An 11,468-nucleotide genomic window follows, 5' to 3' on the forward strand; every position below is an offset into this window, starting at 1 on the left:
ATTATTGAAAAGAGAATTGAATAAAAAATAATGAAGAGAGAACGTATTATGTAAATATTGGTTTGTTCTCTTGTTTGAATAAATAAAAAATCCGCTGATTAATAAATAAATTGTATGAGAAATAGGGGTTAAATATTTTATTATTAGCGGAAGTGTAGGAAAATGAAAGAAAATCAAAGTTAGTTTTACATTTATGTGGCACAAATGTAAACTGATATTTTTTGTTGATTTAATTATTTTTTTTTAATTAGATATTTTGTAAGTTTTTAAAAAACTGCGAAGAACATAATAAAATTAAGTGCGACAAAATAAAAAAAAAAGTAAATAAAACAAATAAGTCTGAGGTAATGCCTCGTAATCGTTAATTAATGAAGAAAAAAATATTTAAAAGACATTTATAATTCTTTTATATTAATTATTAAAAAAATGCAACTAATATAATAAATATATATAAATAAAAAAATTCCTCATTTTTACTTATTAATTTTTCTAATACGATTAATGTATTAACATTGTTATAAAAAGATTTATGTTTTGCCTTATTGTAAAATTATGTATCGTTTCTAATACGCTGTGAAAATATACATATAGATATATATATATTTAAATCAATTGTATAGAAATATTTATTCTTAATTTATTTACGGCAGTAAAATTGAACTAAAAATGAACTTACCTTAGACTAAATTCTTCATTTCCGCAACGTATTGGACAGCAGCTTAAGTTCTAAATATAAAACTAATTTCTTATAAACTAAAGTCTTAATTATCTATTAATGGGAATATTTAAAAAAAAAAAAATTGGTATTCGTTTGATTGTTCTTTATTAAAAAATACAAACATCATTGAATTTATTGAGAAGTGATAAAAGCCTTGAAAATGAATATATACAAATTTATAAATAAATAAAAATAATAATCAAGCAGCTAAACATTTGATCTCTGAAGTATTACGATGTGTCATTTCAGAAACCCTAGGGGGTACAACAATTGGGTTCCTGAAATGTTTTTTGAACCAACATATCAATGCATCAAGATTATTGAACACTTGGTTGCGATATTTGAATCCCTGTGAGATAACAGTAACATACTCATGGTAACATCTTAATCGAGGCACGTACGAGAGTAAAAATTTACCAGGATAATTTTTCGAAGCCGAAAAAATGTATGGAATACTAGCAGGATTTTTTCTCTTCTGTTCCTTTAATATTTGCTCAGCCTTTTCTTTGAATCCAAGAACCTCAGGGTGATAGTACTTAAATTTAAGTATTTCTACGACATTACTAGCCATTACGTTGATATATCTCGCAAGTATTTCATCCAGGTCTTCAAATTTTTCAGTGCCGATCCACAAACTTCGTCCCAATGAAAAAGAATTTGATTTATCTGTTTCAATTACATCAATGTACTGATAAATGTCATCAGTTACTTTCCAAGTGACTGTTAAATGATCGATTCCTTTGCTGCTGGGTCTGATAATAGCTTCCCCTTGATCCATAGTCTTTATCATCTTCTCAGCTTCAGCGAAACTTATATTGTGAAATGACGGATGGACAACAAGACGTGTAGTATAAATCGGCTGTTTACTTTTCCTGCTTTCTTTTTCTGCTCTTTTATCTTCTTCTTCAGCCTCTGTGTCGTAGTATAAGTCCTTAGCAGGTCGCCAGGTATTATTTACGTCAGCAAGATCGCTGCTTTTACTGGAACATTCGCTGCCGAATTGGTCTACATCAATTTTGATAATACGACAAGCTATCACTTGTTGGATATGCACCCGATCCTGAGGATTCGCGACATAATTATCAGATATATTTATAGAATTAAGGTATCCAGACACTCCATTGTCCAAACGAAGTCTAACGCCGACAGCTTTTCCTGGACAAGATCCCGTGTCAAAATGATTCCATACTTCAGTGAGTTCAACAAAATCATCCTTGGAACAGAATGGACACTTCCAGAGTCCAGTATCGTCATTTTTAACGGGGTGTGCTTGATCCAGTTGTGTAACTTTGGGTTTTTTGAATCTGAACCCAATAACTGTTGCCTGGACTAGTTTGCCGACGTAAAAAGTTTCTTGAGTCTCTTTGGTCAATAGAGTAAACATTTCTTCAGGAGATGGAGATTTATAGGGCACTCGTAGATCTTTGTAGCGGTAAGTTAATTCAGTTTGGACATCATAGAGAGTAGTAATTTTATTTCCAAAGCCTTGTCTCTCTAACTCGACGGCAAAAGCTTCGAGATCTAATTCCTGAAGCTTGTAGGGAGTTTTTATTATTTCTTCGATAGCTGTACCTGGATCTGCATTTTTGACCCCGTATTCCAGAGCATCGACGGCCATTTTACGCGCCCACTCGTACGTTTCTGGATGAATTCTCGTGCTGTCCAACACCTCAATGTAGATATCTGAGTTGTCGTCGAGAGTAGCCGTGTCTATTTTTATAAATCCAGCGCAATTCATAAAAACTTTAGGTCCCATATGGCACACAGTCACCAAATGAGTACGATTTTCCAATTTATTTTTTTTGCTTTTCAGTATTTTCAATAGAACCTGACTTTTTCTGGGGCCTAATCCACAAACGAATTGTAATAAATTTTTATTGTAAACTTTATTGCTGCTCAAGTCGACACCAATTTCATTGACTCTGTTGATAAATTCAGTATACAAGTCCACCAAAAGCTCTTCTTTTGAAAGTAAATCTTGAAGGGGATGGAATTTCAAGCAGAGCAAGTCTTCATCTGGATTACAAAGCTGCGAAAATTCCCCGAGAGGATTTTGTAGACGTCGCGCAAGTGAAATCGATTCTCTCAGTAGTGGAGGGAACTCGCGGAATTCAGCTACTCCTCTATTGCTGGTAGAAAATAACTTTGCTACATTAGAGTCACATATTTCAACTTTTATAGCAGGATACTGTTCTTTGACAGCAAGCTTTGCCAAGCATTCCCTGATGTCATTGGAAATTGTTTGAGCATCTCTGGATTCACCGCCAATTACTACAATATGAGGCTTATTTTTGCTGATGAAATTTCGCAGAGAAAGTAAATCAGCTTCTTTGAGATGTCTTTCGTTTTGGTTAAAACTATTCTTACGTTTTAACAAATGAGGCAATTTTAAAAAGTCAACGCATTCACCATCCGGAGCGACGATTGAAGCAAACGCAGCTTGATTGACATCTGGAACATAAGCGATTCCCATTGACCTGATGCCTTCTCCAGTGTTCCAAGCTTCGTCATCTTGGCCATTAAATTTGCATGTGTAGGGAGCAAATTTTATCCAGTTGAATAATTTGCGACAGCACAAGTACGTGATGGATTCCTTTGCTTCAGCGGTGATATTAGCTCTTAATTCATTCTTCAAATCTGGTATAACATATTTTTTAAAAGCCAATTCTACACTACCAGTACGTAAATCATTCCAGTCTTGGACATTTCTGTTGAATTCATCTTTGATGTATAGCTGCTTGAATTCACTGATAAAGTCTGAGCCGACAATGCCTTTAACGGTTTCGCTGAATGTGATCGTTATCAAACCATCAGCTTCAGCAGTCGATAACTTGAGCCACATATGATCAACAAGTTCACGAACTGGTTTGTCCTTCAAGTACTTCATGGTATAGATCGGATGACTTTCATCTATTCCTCTGATTCCTTTTTTAGTCGGGCGTACTGACAGCTTAGCACGATCCATGTAAATTTCACGAGCGCATTTTCGTACAATTGGTTCACGTGCCAGTTGGATGGCCACCATGTGCTGAACAGCTTTCAGAACTTCTTCTGTGGACTGGAAACTTCCCCCGAGATAGTCTTGCGCCACTACATCAGGATGAACTGGATGTTGATTGACTTCATGACGCTGATAATTGTCTTGTAAATTTTCAGCAAAGTGTTCAGGAGTGAGACCAAACTTTTTAGCAAAACTGCTGAGCCCGGCGCGGACATAAAGTGCGTAAGGTCCACTTCTGACGGCCTGCTTAAGAGTACAGTCATTTTTTTCAGTCTCTTCAGCATCTTCATCCCCAAGCGATGGATCTTCACTATTTTTTTCTTCAGCCTCCAAAAGATATTGTTGACGTTTCCTATTTTTTTCCTGTCGAGCTTCCATCTCCTTCTGTCTCAAGATTTCCTTCATTCGCGGAATGTCGCGACTGTAGTAGAGCATGAAATGATTATAAACGTCATTTCTCTCTTCGTTTGTTTGGACGTTCTTCAATCGCTCGATATCTTCGTCTTTGATAATCCTAATCTCATCTGGAAGTGACGCCTCAGGATTCTTCATTAATTCGTCCAATTGAAAATCTCTCATATTTTCAAACAACCTCAGCAATTTTTGTTTTCTCTGGTACAATTGACACCACTTAGCATCGAACTTGTACACTTTCCACAAATCATCGATATTTAATTCTGGTTTCACTAGTTCCTTGCGGTAAAAAGCTATAAAAGGAACTTCAAAGTTTTGATTGCGCATCAAATTCAACGCATTCTTTATTTTCTTCACAGTTTCTGGTCCTTTAGATCCTAAATTATTCATACCGCCTGAACAATCCGTAACTTGTTGCAAAATTTTTCGTTGTGTGAATGCATGCTTATAAATCCACTCTGCCTCTTCATCAAGCTCGTTGGAACCTTCAGGTACAGGAGTAATCGGCGTTGAGCGTAACTGCATTCTCTCAGGAATGTCCTTGCAACGGATCTCATGATCTAGGTCCGTATAGAATGAGCGTTTTAAATCACTAGGCTCGTATATTTGGAAAATATTTTTGCCTGTAGGTTTTCTTGTACTCCTCTCATCTTCAGCTTCCTCATCTTCGTCTTCTGGAAACATGTCATCGTCGTACTGGTGTTGTACGGTGTCATAATCAAAGTCAACACCAAATATTTCCCTGGCCTGGTCCAGAGCTGAATCGCCTGCAGAAACATATTTCCTCTTGGGTATGGGCTTGTCATCATTGTCAACAATGAAATCATCGTCTGATGGAACACTTTGATCATCGTCGTCAAGATTGGATCCCTGATGCTCCGATTCGCGACTGGGACTTTGATTTTTAGTATCCTAAAATTTTTAATTATAAATTTGAATCCATGAAATAATTAAATAAAGTAAATTAAAATAATTATTATAGAAACTAAAATACTTACATCATCAATGCCATTTTCAAATAATTCATTAGCAATAGATTCTTTCTCAGTCCTTCCATTTTCGTCATCTTCGTCGTCAGATCCACCGGCTGGCATCTGCTTCAAACGTTTGAATCGTCGACGGTCAACAGTAATGCCCAAGTTTTCTTCAATCAAATCATAATCATCGTCCTCCAAACGATCATCAAAGTCATCGTCGTCGTCATGACTTTTCTTTCTTTTACTCCCGTTGACTTCATCGTCGGCTCCGTCACTTTTCTCATTTCCGCTGTTACGGCTTTCATCGTCGTCGTCGTCGTCGTCACAACTTTTTCGTCTTTTACTACCGTTGACTTCTCCATCGTCGTCACTTTCCTCACTACTACTGCTACTGCTACTGCTACTGCTACTGCTACTGCTACTGCTTTCATCATCATCTCCGTCACTTTCGCTGCTACTGCTTTCATCGTCGTCGCTTTCTATCACGTTATTCTTAAATCTCCTGTTTTCAACTTCTTCATACTCTTCAGTGTTCTTTAACTATAAATTAATAAAATAATATTTATTAAAAATAGTTTTCATTTTAAAAAATCACATTTCAAAAAGTCGCACCAAAAAAAAATTAATCTATTCACTTAAATTAAAAATTTATTTGACAATATTTAATTCAAAATAATTATTTGATCCACATTAAATTTAAAATTCGACTTAAATTATTTTTAAAAAATAAATAAAGAAAAAAAACTTACGAAATTCATTTTTGCAGCAATAATTTTTTGATGTAGATATTTTCAAAAAAAAAACACAAGTAACTTCTGTAACTACTATCAACTTAGATGTTAGAATAGTAACTTCTGTAACAATTATCAATAAGATAAAGTGTGATCGTGATCCTCAAAAGAGTACAGGACAACTAAACTGCATCAAGGTGCGAGTTGCACTTCAAATACCCAGCAAGTCCTTTTCGTTTAAAGATCCAAATTAAGGTAGAAGGGACACTTCTTACAAGTTCATTGGTCAGATGAATTTTACAAAATTTATGTGAATCTCATTAGTTACTTTAGAATAATGGTAACTCTAAGGAGACTGTGTATATTACAAAGAACAAACATTACGGCAGACTGGGTAATTACGCAGGTAATGAACTCATGACCCCTTGTACTGTATGAACCCTTACTTATTTATCTTGTAAGTGTTTTTAATCCTATAATGACTAAGAGTTTGTCTATCCTTAATTAACTAACCATTGGAGTTTATTATGTCGGTACTTAAATATTTTGTCCCTCAGGTGTGAAAAGGAAATAAATCACTAATTTACATCTCAGACAAGACGAATGGAAATTTTTTTATAGCAGAAGAAATTATTGGGATTATACGAGTATTTAAAATAAATAAATTACAAAATATGAGTGTTATTTAATTTTTAAGTTATCTTAATATATCAGGATATTTAGAGAAAAAAAAATAATTATTCTCCGTAAAATAATATTTTATATTTTTTCGTTTAATAGTAATGTTAAAAAGTAAATTTAAAATATATGTTTTCTATTAAAAGAAAATAAACCATTTTCTAGTGGATTTTTATGATTACTTGGATCGGTCTCAGGACATCTTTGACGTCATGTAGCCTAAGTGCTGTACAAATTGAAGACAATGTGTTTTCACTTGAAGACAAATATACATATATATATTTATTTTAGAAAACAGGAAAAAAGGATTTTAGGTCACACTGTAGAATAATTTTAGAAAATGTCAGTCTTAAGATTGGGCGGTCTTAAAAAAATTTTCGAATTTAACATTTATGATCACACGGAGAAAAACGGAGTTAAGAAATCTACGAATTTGAGACAAGAAGTTAAATCGCCGAAAAAATAATTATGCAGGACTGTAATTATTACTGCGATTATTGGTTTTATTGAAATTTTTGTGGTTTCGAGGCCGCTGCTGGGAATCCTACTCAATTTGAATTCCGACATCATTTTTCTCTAAATAATAAAGGAAAAGTTTAAATATCGACTTCTTATAGATCTTGTAAATAAATTTTAAAACGATTCTCAGGCTCTCTATCCCTCAGACAATTGCGCAAGAAGTATGCAATAGCCAGTAGAATAACTCAAGCGTCAATATGACAAGATTTAAGCCTTCTGTTTGGTAGTAATTTATATATATCGCGTTACTAAAACCAAAAGGGCGTATCTCAAAATATAGGCCCTTTTGGTTCTGCAGAACTTTACTTTTTTTTTTTTTTTTTTTTTTTTTTTTAATAAGTAATTTAGTAATTTGTTATATTTATTTTTTATATCATTTTATTTATTTCCATTCTTTTAATTGCCTCGAAACTTTTCATTCCCTGCTAGATCATTTGAATTTATATTTAAAATCCGAAATATTTTTTGAATTTATTGTAAATAGAATTTATAAAAAGTCTTATCAATTTTATAAAATCTTTTTGATAGACGAATGCGCATAACTTTTATATCTATATTTGTAATATATATATATATATATAAATATGAATATTAATTAATGCTCACATAGTGGCGTTGATTGGAGATACTTCAAATCACCATAAGCTACTGTATCTTTCCCAACTCCTTTTGGTAAGTTAGCATGCTTTGGTAGAATTATTTATTTAAATTTAATTATGGTTAAATAAAATAATTAATTTCCATAATTAAATTTAATCATTAGCACTTAATCCATTCGTAGGAGCTGTTGGTACGTACACGATTTTTTATTCCCTATTATTTTATTTAATGAACAGCAAAAATATTTAAATTTATAAAGATTCTTTGTAATTAAATTTAATATTTCTACAGAAAAATATAAAATCTTTATGAATTTAAGTTTATTATAAATGCCATCACAAACACATACACTTTAATTGTAATAAAAAATCCTATTTGTTTTATAATTACGCTTGATTTTTATACCTACTGAATTGAGCAATAAATTGAGTAATTAGTTATTAATTAATTAATTAATTAATTTTTTTTCAAATTCAGGTCAGAGAACGCAGTGTCAGAAGTGTACCGATGGGTCATTCGCATCGCGCGTCAAGGTCATCTTTAAGTGCTGGTACACCAGATAGTCTCAGTGACAATGAGAGCTCATTCAAATTGTCAACAAGAAAAACTAGTACTCCTTACAGAAGTGTCATTACACCAAGTAAGTACTCAATTAATCAGTAGGATGATTATATTTATGAATATACTTTATATAATTAAATTTAAATTAGGTGGCAGCCGTCCATCTAGCCGTCCAGCATCACGACCGGCATCAAGGCCAGCAAGTAGACCCAGTAGTAGACCAGCGTCAAGACAAGGTAGTAAACTACCAAGTCGATATGGTTCAACTCAATCATTAGATAGTACAGGTAATTATATTTTACTTTATTAAATATTTATTTAAGTATTTGACGTTTTATTTATATTTAATTTTGTTTAGATGAATCAGGTACTCCAAGTCGTATTCCACGAAGAACACTAGGTACAACTGGAACAACACCGACGTCAAGTCGACACAACAGTATTTCTGGAAGAAAATTAATTCCTCCAGTAAACGGGTCATCAACATCTCGACCTCGGACTCCCACTGGACTCGTAAGTCCTGCAAGCGGAGTCCCATCTAGGTAAGTTTTTATTACTTATATTTTTTATAAATAAAATCCTGCATTTAAATTTCACAGATAAAAAAAAAAACTAATATGCATTGCTCCAGATTTATTGACAGCGCAATAGATTTAACTGCATTATCAACTGCATTTAAAATTTTAAAAATAAATTAACACATCATTTATATTTATATTAATTAGCATAATAAAATATTTTAAATATTTAAAATTTAAAAAATAGTCGCGAGCCTTTAATTAAATAATTAATTTTTTACTGCTACTTTTTAATATTTTAATTTATTATTAAATTCGCTAGATTTTATTTAAAAAAAAAAAATTGAAAAACATAACAAACTGATCTAGAGTCATAACTAAAAATTTTTTTAGGCTTGGTTCGATTTATAGAACATCGAGTATCCCAACTCTTTCTGGTGCCGTAACACCAAATAGGTAAAGCGTAATTAATATAACTGGGAATTATAATTTATTTAATACGGTGTCGGGATAATAATAAAATAGGCTGCTTTAACTAATGGTTTATTTCTGATATATATATATATATATATATATATATATATATAAAAAGATAAAAATAAAACCACTTTCAATTAACATTTCCACTGTCTTGCTCTCTATAACTCTGGTGATGGTTTAGTCGCTCGCGGATTCCTGTGTACGTGGGACCAGATATTAAATCTCCTCAATCTACAACGAGTAATTTTTCAACTCATTCCACGCAAAGCAACCATTCTACAATTTCAACTGACTCCACTGGGTATGCCTGATCTGTCGCTAGTTTGTCATGTCCGTTTTCTTTCCTTGCATCATAAACTGAACTGATATTATTATTATTATTATTTTTCCCAAAACCAAAAAAAAAGTACCGTTTTAATGAGTGACAGCACAATTCCTTTACCCACTTTCAAATTATCAAATTATTTTTATTTAAAACAACCTCCGACTTTTATTATTATTTGTTTTTTTTTTTTTTTTTTTTTTTTGTATTTACCCTTACTGTTTATTTATCTAAATATCTATTTTATTTTGCTTTGAAATAATACTAACTCTCATAAATATATATCAGGGGCAGCTCTGTCTGTACCAGTTCAGCAACTAACTATTCATCAGCTATTAAATATGCTAGGTAACTAGCATCTGTCATTCATTGTTTAAATATTTACAAAATAATCATTTTTCAATTTTATGTCACGTAATCTAGCGATCCGTGGTCTTATTTTTAGTCACAATTTAAAAAATTTAGTTAAAGTAAAATTGACACTGAAATAATAATTTCTTAAAGTAGAAATTTAAATTTAAAAATGATTATTTTGTTTGCTTTATAAATAAATGCTTATAAAAATAGCTTGTAGAAAAATGTGATTGTCAAGAGTCTAAATGTCAACTGTAGTTTATCTTGGTGTAAATAATAATTAATTTATAAAAATTACTAATTATTATAATTAAATTATCTTAGGACACGAACACCTTCCAGTGGTTCATCGACGCCCTTGCCACCGGCGTCAAAATTATCGCGCAAACCTTCAGGAGCTTCAGATACTTCAGTCTCAGCTCTTCCAGTTTCATCACGCAAAGGAACCAAACCCACGGCCATTGATCAGAGAGCTCCATTTAGATTGTAATTAAAATTTAAAACTAAAAAAAAACTTTAAATCGTTTACGCGAGACGTATGTTTATATTATCATCAAAAAATTATCACAAATATCGTGTTTATAAATTAAAAAAAAAAAAAAAAAAAAATAGATTATCTTTGATCGAACTTTTCATACTGTTTTTAATCAAACGCAATGCCAGTAATTATTAAGAGCATCGCTAATAAATTGTTTACATTGTCTAAAAAAAAAAAAAAAAAACTAAAAAAAAATATTTAAAACGTAATTTTAAAAAAAAAAATATCGAAAAATAGAATTAACATATTTAAGTGTAGTGAAAATAATTTAAAAAATTATTAAAATTTCTATTTATCAAGCAAGTTTATTAAAATATATAAACTAACTTACATATTAATTAATATTGAGCCTCGTTTGACGAAATTATAAAAAGTTTAACGTTACTAAGTGACAACAGATTTATAAATAAATAAACTATTGTATAATATGATTTATTGGTCACAGAGATGAACTAAAGTCAGTTAATTAAAATATAAATAATAATAAATTTTTAAAATAAACTAACAAGTGTTCCTAATAGTACCGAATTTTCGTTACCGAACGAAATTAGTTCGTACAAACAAGCTAAAAAAGAAAAACAATCTCATTACACATTTGAATGCCATTTACATAAATAATATTTATAATTATCATTTATTAAATATTTAATTGTGTAATTAATTTACTTTTACTTAAAATAATTATTTGTTTAATCTTTATACTAAAACTTTGTTCCTAATTTTTTTTTCATATATTAAAAATTAAATTTAAATGTAATTGTAACTTTGAAAAGAGATTTTCTACGCGCGGGTACTGATCCGGTTCGGGGAAAAAAAAACATCAAATGGCAGACCCGCGCGTAGACTTCTGTAATTTTTGTTGTAAGAAAATTAATATTTACCATTACCTATTAATTTTTTATTGGAACAATTATGATCTGATAAAAAAAAAAAAGTTGAACTAATACGCGAGGTTGCGCTTAAGTTTAATGTTTTATTATTTTTTTTTTTAAATAAAATGTAATAATACCAATTGTCCTAAAAATTAAGAGCTAGAATATATAAGTGTTTAGATATT

General features: G+C 31.3%; 2 protein-coding genes across 2 annotated transcripts; one reads left to right on the top strand and one right to left on the bottom strand.

Moving 5' to 3' along the window:
* Positions 1-917: 917 nt before the first annotated feature.
* LOC128668791 (transcription elongation factor SPT6-like) lies at positions 918-7,089 on the bottom strand. Its single transcript, XM_053742477.1, has 3 exons — positions 7,009-7,089; positions 5,132-5,650; positions 918-5,045 (listed from the first exon to the last, which is right to left on the bottom strand). The coding sequence occupies exons 1-3, from the start codon at positions 7,087-7,089 to the stop codon at positions 918-920; spliced, it is 4,728 nt and encodes a 1,575-aa protein (XP_053598452.1).
* A 1,014-nt stretch (positions 7,090-8,103) lies between these two features.
* Positions 8,104-10,439, top strand: LOC128668737 (uncharacterized protein DKFZp434B061-like). Its single transcript, XM_053742327.1, has 5 exons — positions 8,104-8,278; positions 8,349-8,486; positions 8,558-8,741; positions 9,111-9,173; positions 10,198-10,439. The coding sequence occupies exons 1-5, from the start codon at positions 8,146-8,148 to the stop codon at positions 10,361-10,363; spliced, it is 684 nt and encodes a 227-aa protein (XP_053598302.1). The 5' UTR covers positions 8,104-8,145; the 3' UTR covers positions 10,364-10,439.
* Positions 10,440-11,468: the final 1,029 nt, after the last annotated feature.

Source organism: Microplitis demolitor, chromosome 10 (assembly GCF_026212275.2).
Source record: "Microplitis demolitor isolate Queensland-Clemson2020A chromosome 10, iyMicDemo2.1a, whole genome shotgun sequence".
NCBI lineage: Eukaryota > Metazoa > Arthropoda > Insecta > Hymenoptera > Braconidae > Microplitis > Microplitis demolitor.